Genomic DNA, 21,194 nt, shown 5'->3' on the forward strand with positions numbered 1-21,194 from the left:
GGTGTCGTCCATCGTCGAGATTCAAACAGGAGACGCCTCCGTGTTCAGGTGCGTGTGAGGTGGAACAAGAGCTGAGACCGCTCAAAACAACACCTGAATTGTTCCAACGCCACCGGAGAAGGACGCGCGCGCTGCGAAGAGGACACGCAACAGGAGCAACGCACAACAATCGAATGAACACATCACGATTTTAGATCGGTCGGTACAGAATATCAAGCGTGACACTAACTAGCTGAGCTAAATAGCACAGGAGTGAACTGTGTGTTTGTTTCAGTGCCCAAGGCAAGTGCGGCAAGCGGAAGACACACATGGAGCTGGAAACCTCCGCTAGTTGCACGGAAAACACAAAGACAGGGACATGCACGGAACGACAGAAAGTTGAAAAACAAAGGCGACAGAGTGCGTCTTGGTTGTGTGCCGTCCGTCGGCGTGCGAGACAACACAGCCCACTCGGCCCCAGTAACGGCGCGATTCGCGTTCCTTCCTGTCCGGAGAAGCGCTGCGGGCATACGCCCTGAAACGCACGCGAGAGGGCGTAGAAAATTTACACGCTGTGCCAACTGTAGAACTTTCCGTTCCTCCCCTGGAAGCAAGCACCTGGCGGGTATGACAACGTGAGCATATCCAATTTAGCAGCGCAGCAGACTGCATGCGTGCTGTATGTACACCGCAAACCCCGTCCTGTGGACTGGCGCCTCTTCTTCCACTCGATGCAGTTACCCACTCAGAGAAGTCGACACTACATTCCGGGAAAGATCTTTCCCCCGAGTTTGCATCCAGCTACAAGAGGAAAAAATAGCGGAGTACGGGGTTCCATTTACCTTATTCAGGGTGCTCGTCCCCGACGACACCATCATTGGATTCGAACGCAGCAACCCATGGAGATGGGGAAACGGGAGAAATGGAACAAGCTTGTAAGGACGACGAGGGTTGCTTTGAAGAGCTGACAGGTTTTTTCGTCGAAAATTTGTATCGTGAAGTGGAGACTGGAGGGGTGGAAAGTTGTGAACGGACAAGCAGGAGAATGAGGGGAAAAGCCGATGCCCGGCAACGAATGAACAGTCGTGATTGTCGACGACGAGGGAATCAGGAGGACCAGCACAAAAATCAGGAGGTCTGCCCAAGCGTAGATGACACAGAAAAAGCAGGGATATGTAGACGTGTGAGCGAAATAGGGAAATGAAGTCTCGAAAAAAAAAAAACAGCACAGCAAAATCCGCTGCGTCGCGCGCGTGCGTGTTTTTCGATCCCCCCCTGAAGGCGCCACCCCAGAGAAACACTTCCTTCGCGCCGTGTCTCCAGGCGCTCCGGATACAAAGGAAACCTGCAAAATAGGAAACTCGCCAAAGCTGCCAGGGGGGGAACTATAACTCTCGAAAAAGGATTACCGTCGGCCAGAACGTCTGCATCAGGCTGTTCGTTCCTGGAAGGAATACAGGCAACACCCGGTTCAAAACAACCCCCCTCCTGTTGTTTGCGGAGAAAAAGAACGTGGGCGCAGAGTAGCAGTTGGGTGTGCCGCGGAAAAGCATGTCACACAAGTTCCTCTACGCAAACGTACTGAAACACTTGGACGGACATAGAAGAGAAGGAGAGGAGCCAGAAGGGTGCTAAGCACGGAATTGTTTACGCCTGATTGCTTTCGCTTCTTATTATGGTGTGAAAATTCCGAGTAGAGAAACCGAAACGGCTCTGGAACCTCTCAGGGTGACGAACTGAAATACAGCAGGGAAAAGACGAGACACAGCAGCCCCGCGCCCGTATCCGCATCCCCCACCGATTTTACATTTTCATGCCCACTCACATGTGAGTGACTCTCTGTATTCTGAATGTTTAACGAAGTCGATACACTTCTTTTGAGGTATTTCTGCGTGTCTGCTAATGCTTTTCCGATGCGAACCACAGTTCTGTGATTAGAGGCAAGGAAATGGAACCTGTCTCACATTTTTCTGTACGAAGGCCACACACTACAGCACTGGCGATATAACGAAGCAGCCTTCTGCATGTGTTGTGGACCAGAATGTAAGAATAGAAATTGAATCTGCTCACAAATCCAAGCGCTGAAATTTCCTGCGCTTCAAAGTAGCACTGTGTGGCAACCGAGAGCTCTCGCGACTGTGAGACTCGACACGGGCCATGTAGTAGTAGCAACCGATCAGAATCGTTTTGCATTCACGGCCTGCTTTGTCTCGTTGAAAGCACGCTTCGCTTCCAGAAATTAATTATGTGAATCTTCTGTCATGCGAAACGGACATGGGTTTGGGAGGCTTCTTTGTGGAAAAAGGGCGCCTAAGGGCACCAGACACCAAAGTACAGTTCTGCGCCTATGCGATCGGTTGTGATGCCAATAATGGAATGCGCTCCATTATCCCGTCAGTACACGTCTATGTCCCTCTAGAAGAGAGAAAAACGTTTCTGGCTCGTTTGGACTTACATCGCGGACACACTAACAGTGACAAAGCGCTGCGTCTGCAGTCTGCTAATTATACTCAGTTTTGACGCTAGCCTTTTTTCAGCGAATGGGACGGAAGGCGAATGAGAGTTTCCATCTTCCACTGCGACCCCAGCAGCCTAACTGAAAACGCAAGCGAACCGCAGGAGCTATGTATTATCTATTGGACCCAAAACGGGGGGGCTCCCGTTTACTGAAGCCACGTGTTAGCGTGTACCGCAGAAATTCAAAACCGGACAGAATAGTCACACCTATCCAAACGGATTCGAGTAACTGGTCCCCACACTCGGTGAGTGTGTCACTGTACACATCTTGCACTCCAACACCCCCGAGTGTTTTGAAAGCCATGAAGGGCCACCAAATAGAATCATAAAGCTGTCCCGGACTAGTGGGAACTACCGTATTGTGTGTAGATGGCGTGCACGCGCAAGTCACTGGTGTCCCTCTCTGCTGGTGTAGATATCCTCTGTAGCCAATTCTTGCATCGGCGTGTGTGATCTCGGTCGATTCGTTGGCTGTTATAAAAGTTTTCCTCTGAGAAACCGCAACTGCGGTCTCTCCCGTAAACGGTACGCCGACGGTGCAAAGGCAGACAGACAGTCTTTGCTGGGAACTGCATTTTGACGGGCGGTGGAATGTTGAGAATAACGTTCGATGTAGACGCCGCAGCAAGCATCGACTTGACTTATTTGACAGGTGGCTAACTGCCGATTCTGATTTTCGTGTGGATGTTGCGAACCCATCAGCGGTCCCGGCACCCCACAAGTTTCCTGGACGTTTGGCGTCAAGGCAAATCCTGCCATGGGCCCCATCAAGGCAAAACATGAGGGTCTGTTCTTGCTCGGTTGTAGTGGCTAACGTCACCTGCCAACCTTCCCCACAGGCGCGTGTCCATCGGCCATACAACGTGGGGATCATACAGACTGATGAGTCCGCTTTGGGTGGCCGTCGAGTTTAAGCAGTGTGTGTATTAACCGTCAAGTAGTGTGAAATGTGAGGTAATACTGTAGAATCTCAACCATCGCGTCAGCGTTGACGAATGGTTCGACACCATCAACGTGCATGCCACAGCCACATGTCTGACGCACGCACGGTCTCTACGTGGAGTGCACACAGTATGTTCTTAAAACTGTCTTTCTTAGTGACCCATTCACTGACCGCATTTCGACAGGGGCTCCCGAGAACAATTCTTTACGAATCACACGTGAGCCCTTACGACTACCTCCAGGCCTACGCCGACTCCCGGAGGCTGCCCACCGCCGTACCCTCGGAGTAGTTCCATTTGGTACCGTTTGCACGAACCAAGTAACACTCAAGAAAAACACGGGGCTTCAGATAGTGTGACGACACGAATCGCATGGTCGAAGCGCCCTCGGGTAAAAGCCGCTTCACACCTCCGTCGCGTTACCTGGTGGCTAGATGTTACACGGGCATGCCGGTACACGTTCCGCGAGTCGCCCTAGAAAAAGGAAACGCTACGCCATACTAGATGGACCCCTCGCAAAGTGGACTTATAAAGATTTTTTATACCACTGAAGGCATCTCAGATGGATTCACTGTTGTGGTGTTCAGGGACTGCTTATTCGCTGTCCATTGCAGGCGTGTCGCAAAGCTGCTGCTGCTCACACAACTCTCACTTGAACAGTTGAACGTTTCGCTTTCCGCTGTCAGCCCGCGTGTCACTATCCAGTCTGCTATGAGTTCAGTATGCGGTGCCTGGGTGATCTGGTCCGCGTGGAATTTTTCCACATCGCCCTGCTCAGCACAAGCAAGATTCGAGATTACCACTGTTGTTCGCCACAGCAGCAAAACACATGGAATGAAAAAAAGTGGAATCATGACAATCACTTCAAGATCATCTTGGGGTGCTCGGCACCAGGGGAGCACACGCCTCTGAACTACAAATCTACTGGTACACCCATTCTACGACAACTGAAAAGAAAAGAAACCGGAAGCAACACGGGCACTTGCACGCCTCTTCCGTGCCATGTCCTGGCAGTTGTCCCACTTCTCTCCTGTGTTGCGTAAAATCGTCTTCGTTACGCTCAGGGGGTTTCTCAAGAATATTTCACTGACAGACACGAGAGCTCCTATTGTCAGAAGCAGAAATCTACAAGCGTTTGCCGCAGTTGAACATAACTTCAAACACGCGTAAGAACTTTAGCGATAATGTACGACGTGTGCATGCGAAGTGTGTAATTGGCCACTACGTGTACAAAAGCACAGCAGCCTCTGGAACGACCCAGTGCCTCCCAGCAGTGAACGCCCCTTCGTAAACCAAAAACGCAGGAACACACTGATGCTCCCGACTTCTTCCCTCTTGTGAGGCCTTTCCCATAACCAGGTTTGCTATATGCCTTTGAAATACCGCCCCGATATACACTTCGACTGCCCTCTAGGAGACACGCACCGTTCAATGCCACCCGAAAATGAGTTGACAAACGAGTTAGACGCATATGTTTGAAAAGACCACACATGGAGGTTCTGCATCCCGCAGCAAAACTTGGCGAGAGTAATCTGCGTCACCAGAGGATATAGGGCACGCAGAACAAGGCCAAGCCTCGGACGAGGATCACCCGAAAGACAAAACACGAACGAACACGGGCTGTGGTTGTGGGGAAAAGACACGCACCCAAACTGTCGCTTCAGTTCCAGTGGCTGCCATACGACGCACCAAAATGGGACGCACTCACCATCTGGTGACACACACGACTGACGACTTGGTATCAACGTGTACAGTCAGAACGGGGTCTGGAATTCTCATCGCGGAACCAGCTGCTTCGAAGAGTGCACCAGCCACGCATATCTACACGAAATCACCCTGTGCCGGGCGAACCCTTGCAGCTCCACTATGACACTGTGTACCTAAACACGAGACGACGTTCCCTGTGTTCTTTAAGAAGGGTTTCATAACCGGAATTGTACAAGCGGCGGCGGCGAGAATCTCCAGATTCACAGCTTTATATGAGCCTCGACACATCGCCGTTTTCGCCCTCTGTGCGACGTCGGGCACGAGAAGCCCACAGCCGCCTGGAGAGCCGAGAACTGAGGAACGCGTCAGTACCCAAACACACTCTCTTCGTTTGACCGCCCCTTTGCATGTCAGCGCCCCATTCCTTTCTTCGCCACGTGGTTTCGGACGCTCAGGCTCGCGACACCCCTGCACACGCTCACAGCGACGTGCCCGCCGCCGTCCCCATTGAAAAGACGTCTTCTGCCGCTTTGAGAAGAGCCTGCAGTGTGTCAACAACAGTGACAGCAGGATGCCCACTGGCGCCTGCGACGAAGTCTTGACCGTTTTCGCTGCCGCTCTCCGTCTCGTCTCTCGCCTCTCCGGAACTGGGAAGCACTCCGCCCTGTACATACCGTCCACGATCAGCTGTACAACTCATCGGCGGGTGCAATCCAAAACTGGTCCTTTGCAACGCATTTGGGTCGTGCAAGGGCCTCGCGGAGACACGCGGATCTGTCAACGGGAAGGTCGAAGTCGAGCACGGCATTCCTGGACTTTGTCGTCCTTGCGAGGCGACGCAAAACTGGGACTTTCCAAACACACCGCCAGTCACCTCGCTGATCTCAACAGACCCTCCCGTGTTGCCGTTGCCATCCGAAAAGGGATTACCTCTGTTCGGAGCTCCGGAAAGATTTCCGCCCTCCGGGTCGGCCATGAGACAGCAGTGTTCCCGCTGGAGCACTCCACATCCCGCCTGCCGACACATGTCGGATACTTTTGCACTCTCAGCGATGCTGTCGAGGTGACCGGATTGCCCAGGGTGGCATCCGCCAACGGAGGTCCCCGTGGGCGACGAAGGAGAGGACGCGACAAAGGAAGAAGCGAGAGAGGACTGAGCCGTGGCCATGCCCAAGCTGTGTGGCGCTCCCGAAGCCCTGGTGGTGTTGCTGCCACAGGAAGACGGCGAGAGTGAAGACGCACCGTGGAACTGCGCTGGGAAGCAGTCTGCCTGGATCCTGGGGACGGATGTGCGACCGGGGGATTCCGGAACGGGCATCGCTCGCGCGGAAACCGCGTCGACTCCGTCTTTCTTGCCTTTGTTCGAATACGCGTTCATCAGAGAACGCCGCTTGCCTGCTCGGGCGCACCCTGCGCGGCCTGAACTGGGCGGCGAAGACAGCGGCACGGGAAACGCAGGATCAACCGGCCCCGAGACGCCCATGGGTAACGAAAACGACGGTGGAAACGCTGAGTCGTGGATATGCTGCTGCTGGAGTGGCTGAAGACCAGCAGGCCGGCCGGCGACACTTGTGCGTCCTCCCTTTTGGCTTCCTCCCCCCGCGCACGCCTGCGGCGGGCTCAGGGCACGGGGTTGCGGTCGCGACTGTGGCGGAAGAACAAACGACGGCACGCTGCAGGGAGGACCAGACGCCGCGACGTTGGAGCCTGTCACGTGAGAGAGGGAAGAGACGGTGGTTGCCGTCGAGGCCGGCGAAGAACACATGCCATTCGCCTGCGGAGTTGTGAAAAACGGCCGCGTCGCTGGGTAGTGCGACGGAGACGAGATCAGCGGCGTCTGCGCCACTTGCTCCTCAGCAATATCTGGAGCACTGAAGTCGCGGCTGTGCGCGAAAAACTGCGAGAAAGCAGATGGATCGCATGCACCCCCGCTGCCCGTGGCCATAGAGTAGGGCGTCACGTTGCCCTCAGCTTCGAGGGATGGTGTTGGAGAAGAGGCGGACGTCCTGAAACACTCAGGAGACGCCACGCGCTTCCGCCGACAACCGGAACTCCCCTCAACACTGGAAGTCCCAGAGAAGACACACGAGACGATCGACCCTCGGCCGGTTCCTTCTCGGCGAGACGCTCCAGAATTCGGATGACTGCCGCGGCACGCCTCGGCACCAACCGACACCCGCTCCGAATGTGTCACTGCGGGACCGCTCTGCGCAAGCAGACCATTGTCATGTCTGTCGTCCTTGTCCTCTCGTCTGTTGCCCACTCCAAGGCAATGGCTAAACAGGGAGCGACAGGCCGCCTGGGGACTGTCAGACTGGCGTGAACGGAAGAAGCCTCGCGTCGAAGACGTGCACGCGGTCGAGGGCGTTGCGGAACTCTCACACGATTCACGCCGCTCCTCCAGCAGTGGCGTTGCAAACGAGGCTGCGCACCCTCCGTGGAAAGAAGGTGTCCACGGAGGACACGAGCAAGGTGGTGACGCAAGGTTTCCGGGAGTCGCTTCCGCAAGTGGCATTGCACCCAAGATCTGCAAAGCGAAGACACACACACGACAGCAAAAGACGGCTTCGACCTGCGCGATGTCACCGTCTTTCCTCGACGGCCCAAGAAGAACTTTGAAGTTGTCTGTCCTTGATCATGAAAAAACGGTACGTCCATACGTGGATGTACATGCAAACGCATCCCATTTTGAAGATGGCACGAAGACAGCTCTTCGCCAGCGACGCCACAACACAGTTCCACGCGTGGGGAATGGACGCACCAAAGGCATGTTCCGCCGCATCCGAGTTCCACACCGGCCGAGGCTTCCTCTAGCTGCCATCTTGACTCCCAACTGGCGAGTGCAACGATTTGGATTCGTGTTTTTCGTCACAAGAACGTGTCCCTGCGTGGCGATGTCTCTCTCCTCTCCCCCTGTCTGCCTGCTCTCACCTGTCCGACGCGTCCGGCCACCCCCGGCCCTCGGGCAGGGTACGGCGCTGGGCCTTCACACTCCATTGCGCTTGTCTCCGTCTCCGAGCCCTCCATGGAGGCGTCCTGCACGGTCTCTGCCTCCAGACAGCTCAAAGGCTTCTCCAAGCTTCGTGCCAGTGTCTGGTCCGCAGGGCGTTCGGTGTATCCAGTGGAGAACCCGGCCGGTGCCACGCTGTCGACTCCTGCTCGGATGTGCTTCAGTTCCGCTTCCGCGGACTTTGCCAGCCTGCCCGCGCCGTCCTTCAGTCTCTCCCTCTCCCCCGACAATGACCTGCTGCGGGTTCCACTCGTCGGCTCGCCGCGATGAGACATGGCGCTGCTGCCGTCCCCATCCATCACCTGTTCCTCAGAGGGGACTTCCCTGGGGGCGGCGAGGCTGAAGAGGCCACCCCCGGGTCCTACGTTGGCGAACGCGAATCTCAACGCGTTCTTCGCCTCTCCGTTCTCCATGGAGGCGTCCCCGCCCCCCACCCGAGAAGCAGATCCGCCGCATTCCGCGCCGCCAATCCCCGCAAAGGGTCGCGCAGAAAGGTCGGTCATGCTCGCGAAGGAAGCCAAGACACCGAAGGGAGCGCCAGTCGGTTGGCCCTGCGGGGCGCCTGCATGCGGCGCCGCAGGAATATTGCAGGCCTGCGCAGGAGACGACGCAGCGATCCCGAAAGGATGCGCACCCACTTCTGCGAATGCAGCGGCGACATTTTCGCTCACACGAAGATCGCTTGCTGTGCCGGAGCGCGGAAAAGCGCATAGATCCGTGCCTTGCTCGTGCGCAGCACGCCGCATGGCCTCTTGTCCCACTCCCGCCGACCCCACGTGTTCTCCAGGAGACCCCAGCCACACCAGACAGTTCCCTGGCCCCAGCGGACTTTGCCGCCTTCGCGTTTGGCCGAGCGGCGAGTTTGAGACGAGTGCATCGCGGCCGTCCGACGCGGAAACGTCCGGCTCCATCAAGACGCCGTCCATCGGCGTTGGCGGTTTCCCGTTCTGGGCACGTGGAGGGGACAACAGTGATGGGGGAGACGAAGCGAGATTCGTCACAGCTAAGTAGGCGGGTCGCGACGAGGCGCTGGCGCCGGGCCTCTCGCCGGGAGAAACAAAGCAGGAGTGGAACGAGGAAGGGTGGGACGGAGGCGAAGACGCCGGAGCAGCAGGCCGGCGTCCAGGAGCAGCCAAAGTGCTTGAGGAAGCCGCTTCGAAAGTGCATGCCTGCAGTGGAGTCGGGCAGAAGCCAGGCCCCACCGACGGCGGAAGCGGGCCGTGGCCGCAATCGCTTTCGCAGAGCCCAGACGCGTTGGAGGGCGGTTCCTCCTTCGGCGCTCCCCCGCGCGGCTCGCCCTCGCCTCCCCACCATGATTCTCCCTCACACCGGCAAGACGAGGCAACCGACGAACACCCTGCGCCATTGGAAGCTCCTGCGTGACGTAGGTGCGCCCCGCGCCAGGCGCCGGGGAACCCGATGACTGAGAGGGGACTGGACTGTACAGAGTGTCGATCTGGGGAAAGCCCTGTAACTGGCAACAAAGCGTGTGGCGACCGAGACGGATGACCCCGGAGCGTCGGGGCACTGGGGAAACACCCGAATGGGAGCGAAACGGCCTCTCCGAAGACCCCGTCGCATCCACACGCCTTGGGAGACGGCGCAGGCGTCGAACTGCCATCGCCAAAGCGCAGAGTGAAGTCGCGCAACCTACCAACAACACGCACGAAGATGGACGCATGCAAGAACAGGAAAGGCGCTTAGAGGAAGACACCAACTGACGGAGGCCGACCCGCACCACATGCCTCCGGGAAGTGGAAATGCGCCTCGCCTGAGAGAATGCCCCCACACCCCAACGATGGAGACACGAAAACCAAAACTTCCGTGAAGGGTTCCTCCCACTCGCGGCGGACGCCTTCGCCAGAGAAGACACCGAAAAAGTGTCATCGCGCCAGAGATTGCTGGTTTCCGCGCAAAACTTCGCTTCCTGAAAAGTCGAAAACGCAGGTGACTTCTCGTCCCAACCGGACTGGCTGTGACATGAATCTGGTCTTCGTTTCGTAAGTTTCCCCCGCCTCGACACTGCTTTCCCGGAGCACAGAGTTGTGCCGCCTGCACGACACGGTTCCACCCCGTTTCCGCGAATCGATTCTCTCTTCACGTTTCGTTTCGCTCGCTGGCGCCTTACCAAGGATGGCGAAGCGCCTCGCGGGCAGACGGCATCCGTTGCCTCGGATTGATCTGCAGGAGCTTTTGGCACAGGTCACGAGCCAGGGGGAAATCTGGAAGAGGAAAGACGTCGTAGTCGATTCCCCCCTGCTTCTCTTGTATCTGCGAGAAAACCATGAGTGACGCTCTGGCTGACGTCAGCAGCTCCATAGGGAGAGGAGGAATACCCTGGAAAAGCACAGAAACATACAAGACATGCGACCAAAACGCGTTCTCTCTACCTCATCATGCGCCGCCCGCACCTTCATTTTTCTCCATGAAACTCTGAACGAATGGGGATTCGCTGTCTGCTGCAGGTTGAACGCCCCACAGCACGCGCCGCCTTGCCAGAATCCGTCTCGTTCCACGGATTCCCTTCTGCTCTCTTACCGTCATCAGAATGTAGAGGATGACGCCAACGCTCCACAGGTCGGACTGAACTGTGTAGTCTCCGCCTCTCAAGACCTCCGGCGCCAGGTATCCGTACGTCCCCACGAGGCGTCTCTGTCCCCCCGTGACTTCTCCGTATTCGTGGGGAGGAACTTCCATCATCTTGCATGTGTCAAAATCAATGAGAACGAGCTCGTGCTCAAGCTCGACCGGGGTAAGCGCGGCACGACTGGAACATTGGTTCCCGTGATACGCAGAGACGGCCTCGGAAGGACACGAAAAGAAACCTGCAGAGCACTCAGTAGCGGTGAAGCACGACGCCGCTGACCCCCCCGTCACACTGCCCTCGCCACAGACGCTCCCCGTGGGGTGGTTCGCGGAACTCGCAGACGGGCCAGCAGACGACTCAGTTCGGGAACCGTCCGGATGCGCGGCGCCGCGACGACGACGAAACATCAGGTTCTCGGGTTTGATGTCTCTGAAACATAACACAAGGAACAGGCTGTTAGACGCCTTGATGTGGCAGAAACATATTGCGCCTCTGATGAACCCCGTGCGCGATCCGACTCAATACACAGACGCGCACGGCACCTCGTTACTCGCCGAGCACTTTGTGTCTCACTTCCCTTCACAAAAGCTGGGTCTGTGCGGCAAATGTGTGCACGAATGGGAAACGATCTCCCCCCAACAAAGGCGCAGTGTGAAGGGACGTCGTTCGCTCGACGTCTGAACGAAAGCTCCCCTCTTTTTTCGCAGCACACCCCACGCCGGTTCGTTTCTTTCTGAACAGCAAGTGGACTGCCTGACTTTCCCTTCATCCTTTCCTCACCTGTGGAGAAGTTGGTTCGAGTGCATGTGATTGAGGGCTTGGAGAATCTGGAAGATGATGTACTGGCAAATGTGTTCCTCGACCGTTTTCTCTGTCAACAGGAAATCGAAGAGCTCTCCTCCCTCGAGTTTCTCACTCACAAAGTAGAACTTCTCTTTCTCCTCATAGATCGCGTCCAGAGACAAAACGTTCCGATGGGGGGGAAGATTTAACAGCCGCATGCATAAGCGTCGCCAAAGCCTGAAGACACCGAGAGTTCCGATTCCAAAGAAGCTGTGAACCACGTGTGGTTTCACACACACACTGCGAAAGTAACGGAATGGGCAACGACGTAACTCGTCACGGGACACGATGCCTCGACAGACACACGGCAGCTGCGCACAAATCGAAAGAGCCTACACTGCTACAGAGGGCCAATGGAATGCAGAAAAAGTGTGGGCGAATCAACAAGCGAAGTTCCGCCACCACTCTAACGCTTTCGAGGTACTGCCTGTGGTTGTGCGTTCACTTCGTTGTCGCACACTGGAGCAGGCGTCTTTCCACTGACTAGCAACTGAAAAAAGTGCCTTGCTCCCGCTTCCTTCCCGAGTCGGCACTTTGTGTCTTCTGTTTTCTCCCAGACAAACCGAAGAACGCAATCCCACGGTCCGCAGACCACATACGCACAGAGAGTGGCAGCCCCGCACGCGTGTATGCACACCTGCAGAAGGTGCGTGGGAAGCCGGTTTTGCGCCCTTCTCGGTATCCTCACCTGTCGCCACCCGCGCTCGCCGGAATTCTCTGTTTGTATATGCTTTTGATGATTTTCGGCTGATGCGTTCCCCGCGTCAGGGCATGGCGGAGAACAGGCCGCGTCGAAGAAGGAGCGGCAGTCGGTGAAGAGGAAGCACTCGACCCCGCCTTTCCATTCTCTCTCGCGCCCTCGCCACACTGGTGACTTTCTCGCGACCCCGCGTGGTGTCCGGCGCCCTGCTCGCATGCGTCTTCCGCAGGTCTTTTCTGTCGTCTGCTGGCATGGCTGGCGCTCTGCGCTGCGCCGTCTTGTCCTGCGGCCTGCGGCGCGGCCTCGCGCTGTTCTTTTGCTTGCTGCGCCTGGCAGACTGAGAGGACGGGACCGAGTTTGTACAGCGTCTCAACTGAGGTTCCTGGAGGGAACGCCTGGATCATCCGGGGCTGCGCATGTCCACAGGCCCCGGACGCTCCGGCCGCCGCGAGCACGGCTTCCAGGGAGTTTTCCGCGTCGCTGCAGCATCGAGTTGAGGCGAGCGACGGAGTTAACGGGAACGGGAGAGAGGAGGGTAGAGGGTACGACGAAGAAGTTGCGGAAGAGGGCGAACAGGAAGAGGCGGGCGACTGCAGGGGTTTCTCTCCACTGCACGCGCAGTGCTGATCGAGAGCCCACTGGTGACAAAGCAGTCCCCCCGACGGAGACGAGGAGCCGGGACAGCACGACGCCATCGCGGCCAAAGGAGAGGGCGGGAACAACGGAGCACTAAACTGAAACAAGGGAGATGAAAAATCAGGCACGAAGAACGTGGCCAGCTGAACCCAGGAAACACGGAGACGCCCGGAGACTGCGCGCCGACCAGACACCCGCAGAAACGTGTAAACAAAGAATGGCAAAGGATTTTACAAACACTGGAACTACAGAAAAAGTTAAAACGGAAGACTGGGATATTTCCACAAAGGCGCACATCAGACTGGCTCGAGACGTCCCCCTTTTTGGGTGTGTGTGGACAACACGCTGACGGTTGATCTGTTGAAATAGTTACGGCCGCGTTATCTGCATAGTTTCTGACCCGCTCTCTTCTGCCACTCTCGAGGCTGTGCCGTTCTCGTCGCTCCGCCTCGTGTCTCTGCTGCGCCCGGTTTCGTCTTGCGTGCTCGCTTATGTTAACCCGATACCTTTGATCCGACAGACAGGGCATCAAACGGAGATCCACTGGCGCCTCAGAGGAAAAGAACGCAGGACATCTGCCTGACACAACACGCTACCATTTTTCCTTCCGGCTGTTACAGATCATCAGCCGTCTCCCCCGTGCAAGAGACCTCTCTTCCCTTTTCTACCGCGCAACACACAAGGGGCGTCCAAGGAAATGAACTGTGTGCCCTCCTATACAAGGACTTTGACAGACAAACAACAAAACATGCGTCTCTCTCGGTTTCTACATGATGCTGATACAGAAAAACCGCCGGAAGTTACTCCACTACAGGGCCGTATGCAAGACTTCCGCGATGGTTCGCCTCCGCTGGAACTTTGTCCACTCCCCTGCTTTACACGGATGCCTTCTCTTCTTAACTTCGGGAAAGGATGCACAAACCCAACAAGCGTGTGCGCGCGATGCAAATGACTGGGTTTCTGTCACGAACGACTCTTGCTCTCTCCTCGCCACTGCCCAGTGTGCATATATCTGTATGCCTGAACTCGCCCTCCGTGTTTCATTTCGGCACAAACTCGATGGTTCGGTCCCGAAATCAGGTCAGCGAGTTCAGGCGCATACAGGTATATAATGCCACCGCTTCTGGGCGAAAAAAGCCCAGACCTGCTTTTTCCTGGCCAGCAACGATGGCTGCACTTCGAAAGGTATGCTCGGAAAACGCATCACTTATTCCACAAGTGGGAGAAGCAAGAGTATAGAGTGAGAAGGAAACGAGGAAGAAAATCCAGTCGTACCCGCCTCGCGTTAACCCTGCAAGCATCGCGACCGGAGTTCAGAAGTGCGACGCCGATGGACATTCCCGCTGGCCGCGTGCACAGAAAAAACAACACACAGAGGGAGAAATAGCAGTGCAGAAACGGCGCCGAAAAAAATAGTGCTGCTAAAAAGCGAGACGAGGACAAAGAAGGGCCATCACCAGTACCTCACGCCACCCTGACCGGCTGCCTGGGAGACGGACTGGGAAGGCACGAGAGAAACTACAGCACGCGAGACAGGCAGTACGACCAGAGACAACTTTCCTCTTCCTGAACGCTGGCCAAAACAAGAGGCTACGACGGAAAAAATGAAAAAAAAATTGTTGATGCTTTCGAGACGAGACAAACAAGCGACCACACGAAGCGGCTGGCCAGGCAGAAGCAAGTGCCAAGCAGCGGTTCGCCGACAAGCACGCCGTCCCCGGAGCCAGGTTCTCGCACTCCGTCTCGCATTCGTTTCTCCGCAGAAACAAGAACACTGTGGCAAATGTGGCCCCGAGACGCACGATATTGCGAACCAAGAAAATTTTGATGGGAAAATAGACCATGATCGCAGTGACGGGGCGGCCGTGCCCCAGTGCCCAGGAATCCGTGATACAAAACCCTTCCCGGTACTTTGTCCACTCGCTCGCCCTCGTACTAGCAAGTCAACACGCAAAGTGCTGAACGCGACGGAGAGGTACAGCTACCGGAGAGTTTGCCACGAGACGCGAATCGAAAATGGCGGCTAGAAGAAGGTTTGAATACAACAGAAAAATCATTTGCTGCAGAGACGAGCGGTCGAGAGGTGGGGCACCTCGCACAAACGTCCTTACAGCATCGGCGAATCTTCACGAGACCATAGAGACCCTCCCAGTTCTCGGTGCCCAATTCCGCAGAAGACTCTCCGGGCCGTCGCGTGCACACGGCCACAGCGCCCCACGAAGTTTAGGTGGTAATAAGCGACTTTCCCTGGCAAAAGAGGCGGGAGACACCATGTCCGTAGACATTTACAACGAAACGCAATTTCCGCCCGAAAAATTCGAAAACAGACCGGAGCGTCGGTAAGAAATTGAACCCAGTCTATGCCGCCCACCTCTCTGGCACAGTAGTAGAGAAGGATCCAAACCAGGGGCTGAGCGTGTGCCCAGCCACGGAGGACGAGCTGTGCCTATGCTTCAGCGGCCGCCCTCAGAAAGAACAAGGTCGAACAGTGCGCTTCTCGCCGGGTGTGTAGCGGGGACGGGACCGTCGCCAGGAAGGGGGAAGGGCAGGTATGTGCGCGCGCGCCTCTCGGCCTGCAGGACGTTTGGTGTAGCGAGAGACGAGGGGAACGGTTCAGGTTGCAAACGAAAACGACCAGGAGCCTCAAACAGCACATTTTTGGTGGTCTTATTCACATCCAACTTTGGGTATGTTCCTTTCCAGACCAGCGCAAGAAAAAGGCAGAACCGTGACAACACAGTACAAGGGAGACGTCGGTTGTACGATGTAGCACAACCACTGAAGCCAGGGATTGGACACCCCGCAGTCACACGAAATTTCGTGACAGGTGGAAGTGACGAACCTCCAGGATTGTGCAGAAAAGACGTTCTTTTGGAGCTGTAAGCCCAGTTCGTGACATGTGCTTTGGTGACAAGGGCGAAAAAGAGAAGAACCTGTCGGAATGGCATGGGGGGAAACAGTATGTTGGGGCCGCCCGCACAGTATAGCGTGCCAAGCTGCCAACCGGCTGTGCAGCGGGTACCAGGTGACTGTTTTGTAGGAAGATTAGGCGTCCCGGCTAAGGAGGTAGGATTTTAATGAAGAGCTGAAGAAAACATGGAAGCCGGAGCTTCCATGATTTCTTTGCAGCATGATAAGGTTCGTCTTCATAGGCTGCTTTCCAGGCCTGGCACCATCGACTTCCCGTAATGCATGGCTGAAGTTGGAGGCAATCAACGACGTCGGACGGCCGCAGTCCTCACTACACTGTAGTAATCGACAGTCACTTGCAAGCAAGCAATGCAGCCTCTCTTAGCAATGTACATTTCTAGGGAAGGGTCATATAGGAAAGCCCCCTACCGTTTGGAAGAAGCAACTCTGCGTTACTTCACTGCAGGCGCAGGCACGCACCTGCTTCCTGCAAATCGCTTTCTGCCAGCAACGCGCCTTGCCATGGATCAGCGAGGTGCGGCCGTACGATGCGCCGCGTAGAGGCCCCTAATGGCCCACAGCGGAACAAGGTGCTCTGTGCAAAAGTTACCTCTCTCGGGACTTCATTCATGCCTTGCCACGAGCAAGAAAAAGGCGAGTTCTGCAGATTTATGCCTGGTTGTGTAGGCAGGATTGCGCTTTTCAACGTCACGGGGGAGCGGCCGGGCACGAGTTCGTCGCCCTTTCCCGGGCGCCAGACGGTTACGAAAACGCAAATACAGCGGGAGAGGCAAAGGTTGTCTCATGACAGTCTTGCTTTTTGTCTCTGACACAGATCTTGGTTCTTTTTACCGTGCCTCCGTGGACTGATGTGTTTGCCTCCAGTTTGGTCAGGCTTCATCTGGTGCCCCCGTTGTCCACGAGCCCCGCCCATCCCGTTCGTTGTGTTGCGTGCAACAGTTTCACAGTCGTTGTGTTGCGTGCAACAGTTTCACGAGAGTCATCACTCTCTATCCTCCCTATAAAGTCGCCGTCTTTTCAGTCCAGGAGGGCTAACACGAAGTAGCACACGAAAGCCAAGTGTATCGCTCTTCCCAGCCGTTTTCTTCAAGAACCGGTAGCGGAAAGCTCCACTTCGTAGGCACACACGGTCGTTGTCTCTGTTCAGTCCCAACATACGCGCAGATTATTGCCAACCGTTCTCGTAACTCGAGTCTTCTACCCAATTCAGAACGTCTGGACGTTTTTAAAGGTAACGGCATGTAGGAGAACTCTTACCAATTGTTGTCTCCCCTAGAAGTTTATCAGAATCCATGCAGTGCGTTGTTGTTTTTCTCAAATAATGGCGTCGTGGTTAGAAACCTGACTGAGCGGCAGCTGATTTTGAACTGATTAGGTCGCACAGCCCTGGCAAATCGGAGGCAGAGAGTGCTTCCTGGGGGCGCGGGTGGCACTGAGGAATTGAGGAAGCACGTTAAAGAACGAGTTGGCTCTTCGATTTGTGGCGATACCATCACTGAAGGTTCACTCCTCCGAGAACGAAAACACGACAGCACGGCTTCCATGGCCTGTCAACTTATACATTCTCAAGAAGAGCACATACCACAGCTGTCTTCATTCCACTGTGACGCATTCCTATCCCGGTGGGACGACATGTAGACGGTAGGTTCAGGAAGGGCGTCACCCATCCCCGTTGCAACGGTCGCTGCAGTGCAGACGGAGCCGTTATGCATATTTGCCGTCATCTGATGAGACAGCACCGTAAACTACTCACTTGATATCCCTGAGAAACCTAGTTTCAACTAGCATGGGCAGAGTGTCTGCATAGTGCACTGCATGGTCGACCACTGCGGCTGTTCGCAGACAAGTAGTTTTCCGCAATCCTCCTGCTTCTAAATTGCAATCACCCCCTTCCTTTCAAGCTTCCCCGCGGCCGATGGATGCTGCATTCTGCAGTAGTGGAAGCATTTTGGCATCAGAAAGGTATGACTCGAATATGTATGACTTGCATTTGTCATGGTAGGCTCTGTCCGTTGTCAACAAAGGAACAGGAGGCAAGAGTGTTCGCGCAGGTAATAGTTGCAGCCACTCTTCAGCGAATACAAGGTACGACCCATTTCAACGAGGTTGTGGAACACCCATCTACTCTATTTTATGCAGCCAGTTGGTGTGGTAGACTATACCGTCATTTATCGGCCGGTTTCACATTCGGAGCCTAAAACAGTCACGCACGCCTACACAACTTGGTAAAACGTGACACACAGAGCCGCAGTGAGGCCCATGCTTTCTGCGTGGTGCGGGTCGAGCTGATCCCGGCGCAGGACGAAGGGTTCTTCAAGTTAAGACAAGTACCCATGATGGAGAAGTCATTGTGGGACTGTACGTACACTGGGCATACGGTCTGTACTGCAAGTTAACCGCGCTACCAACCGGAGCCGCAAAATTTCTCGCTTATGTAGAACTCCGTCCAGCGTCTGGTGAGCAAGACACAGGTGAACAGCGAACGTCTTGAAAATGGGGAAACAAGGACGCCTACTTATTCTGTTTCTCGCGGCTGCTTTTCCACTGGGCAGCGCCGGTCAGGAGGCTGGCGACCAGGACCATGCTGCTGCAGATCACTCCTCCGTTTTAAACCACGTAGTCATCGCGATTCTAGGCACCATCTTGATTTTGACTTTGATTTTCGAGGTAAGGGACGACAAACGGTGAACGGGGGCTTTTGCTTCACTGAGGCGGACTTACAGCTGGCACACGAGACCATCGTCGAAGCCCTCGAGGAAAAACATCTACACCATGCTCTTGAGGTCGTCAGCGCTGTGAACAAAGAGATGACCATCCTTGGTTTCATTTCTCTATTATTGTTTGCAATGACAAGATTTGGCTACCTAATGCAAGCAAGCGATAATTTACTGGGACAGACAGAGCTCGAGAGGATCGGAATCGAGGAAATGAAAGAAGAAGGAGGGAACCCGTATACCGCCCCAACGCCGCTGTTCGAACTCTTCGAAGACGTACACATCACGGTCTTTTTTTTTATGGTCACCTTCTTCTTCGCTATTGCCTTGTTGCTAGCGGCCGCAGTAATCGAAACCTCCCGATGGAGAAAGTAAACTTCCTTTGCCGGGTTATCAATAGATCTTCGTTAAATGAGACATTTCAGATACGAAGGGGTTGATTTCATGGAGCTACGGAAGAAAGTGGAAGATGGGAGCGTGTCGACCGGCCACCTCAAGTTTTGGTTCTTGAGGTATAAATTCGTCAACCCAACGAACCCACTTCTCGCTCACCCAAAAGCAGGCTTCTCATTTGGCGAGTATCTCTCTGAGAGGCTGACGGCCGTAGTTGTCAAACTCGTAGAAGTTTCGCCATCAACATGGATTATCATAATGGCCTTCGCTCTGCTCGTTCGGCCAGTACTGGCTTTCGGCCCGAGAGATACTGTGAAGTTTTTCTTTGGTCTGGCTGGAGTTTTGGCATTCTGCACGGTTCTCCTCTACCTCTACCTCTCCAGATTGCTATCACAGCTGTGGCCTGGGAGCGTTGCTGTGGCCGACCATATCCAGAATGTGACCAAGCCTGGCTACCACGGCAGTCCTGGAGAAGCTCCCATTGAAGGAAGCGATCCCGTAGTGAAGAACAATGCATTTTGCGCCTTCGTGCAAGGGGCAAAGGCAGTTAACTGCCAAGAAGCTCTGTTCCTTTTCGGATCGAAGGGGCCGAAAGTCATGCAGGCTACCATTCAGCTGATCATCTTCGCCCATGTTGTTACGATTGCCTGTTTGGCGAAAATGATGCTCTCTGGCCACTCGCAGCACGTCATCTTCGAGCCTATGGGTTATTGGACTGGCTACGTTCCGCTGTTGATTATCGCTGCGAGCCTCTCAGTTTTCCCTAGCATCACATCGATGTTCTGCACTTTCACAAGCGTGGGATATTTCGCCGACAACGAGGCTCTCAGGCGAAGCAGTGACAAACTTCAGCGACGAAAGCTTGCCCGCTATTACCAGATTCTCATCTTCCTCCAGCACAAGGCAAACGTCTTTTTTGCGCGTCAGCGGAACAATATCCAGGATGAGATTAGCCGGGCAAAAGAGGTGTATACATCTTTACCTGTGGAGACTCAGCGGGGCTACCAGGATATCTTCCACGCTTTTTCGGCAAACGGCAGGCAGCCCAGAATTCCCCTATCGAACCTGTTCCTTATGATGACCGCCTTTGAGCTCGACCAGCGGGTTCCTGATTGCAGACGGAAGATAAGTACGGAAATATAAAACTGTACACTTGGCGGCATTTATGGACGCCTGCGCAGATGAATGGATGGCGATCTTGGATACTGATAAGAAGGGAGAGTTGGTATTTCCCCAGTTTGTCACAGTGAGTTTCGATGAGACCGTCGCGCCGTTATCGCCCGCAAAGTATCAGGAATTGCAGATCGTGCTCTTTCTCTTACAAGACGACATCCCTGAAATGAAGAACAAAGCTTTGGAAGAGCAACGCCTTAACGTAAGCTGCTTCGCCACCGACAGAGCCCACTAAGAAACCCTCAATGCCTTGTTAAGGAACTGTTTAACGCCATCGACGCCGATAGCGATGGTTTTGTAACGATGGTAAGCGATTGCTGGATGACGTTTCTTTCCTCAGTTTCATCAGACCGCAACTGCTTGCCAGGAAGAGCTGCTTGATCAACTGCAGGGTATCAAACCGCCTGTCTCAATCAGTGAAGCAACAGAGCTTATGGCTGATATAGCCGGAGGTCGTTACGGTGAACTCGTGAGGCCTCAGCAGCTTTTTACTTGGGTTCGTGCTACGGAGGAGCAGGCACGAACACTTCTTCCTCAAGGGAAAGAACCTCACCACTAATAACAGTAGTGTCGTTCTGATCTACGAGGCACCCCGCATCGCCGATGTACTGCCGCCGCTTCCAGAAGCAAACCCCCCCATGCAACATGCTTTGTGTTTGTCTTTTGCGTTATCTGCACGCCCGTGATAGAGGCGGCGGCCAGCAAGCATCGGCCGCAAATTACCAACGTCTCCAGTCCAAACGTGTCGACTTAGACAGGGAAAATGACATAACCTTGCTGGCGAATTGAGGCAGATCTCCAAGCTGGGACACATTTCATGTCGTGATCTTGTGTTTTCATGTAGTATTGCAAGGAGCGCTTTACTCAATCGGTGCGTGGACGCTGCGCATTCTTCTGACGCCGAACAGTGAAAGGAAGACCGGCGGCGCGTTAGTCTCTCTGTTCACGTCTGGCAACACGACATTCGAATCCACTGCAAAAAATGATCTTCCCTCCTGAAAAGCTCACACTGCTAGTGACGCAGCCTGCTCCTGGAAATGTCCCGTTCTCTTGCTCTCTCATG

At 54.9% G+C, this 21,194-nt stretch overlaps 2 protein-coding genes across 2 annotated transcripts; one reads left to right on the forward strand and one right to left on the reverse strand.

The window, feature by feature from the left end:
- Positions 1-5,622: 5,622 nt before the first annotated feature.
- On the reverse strand, positions 5,623-12,979 carry NCLIV_016060 (putative protein kinase; the record flags this gene model as incomplete). Its single annotated transcript, XM_003881798.1, has 6 exons — positions 5,623-7,671; positions 8,076-9,804; positions 10,283-10,491; positions 10,693-11,170; positions 11,522-11,761; positions 12,273-12,979. 6 exons carry the CDS (start codon positions 12,977-12,979, stop codon positions 5,623-5,625), a joined length of 5,412 nt encoding a protein of 1,803 aa, XP_003881847.1.
- A 4,787-nt stretch (positions 12,980-17,766) lies between these two features.
- NCLIV_016070 (conserved hypothetical protein) lies at positions 17,767-20,690 on the forward strand (the record flags this gene model as incomplete). The annotated part of the gene is made up of 6 exons (XM_003881799.1): positions 17,767-17,813; positions 18,404-18,518; positions 18,575-18,936; positions 18,991-20,087; positions 20,140-20,333; positions 20,472-20,690. The coding sequence occupies 6 exons, from the start codon at positions 17,767-17,769 to the stop codon at positions 20,688-20,690; spliced, it is 2,034 nt and encodes a 677-aa protein (XP_003881848.1).
- Between the last annotated feature and the right edge of the window lie 504 nt (positions 20,691-21,194).

Source organism: Neospora caninum, chromosome VI, assembly GCF_000208865.1.
Source record: "Neospora caninum Liverpool complete genome, chromosome VI".
Taxonomy (NCBI): Eukaryota; Apicomplexa; class Conoidasida; order Eucoccidiorida; family Sarcocystidae; genus Neospora; species Neospora caninum.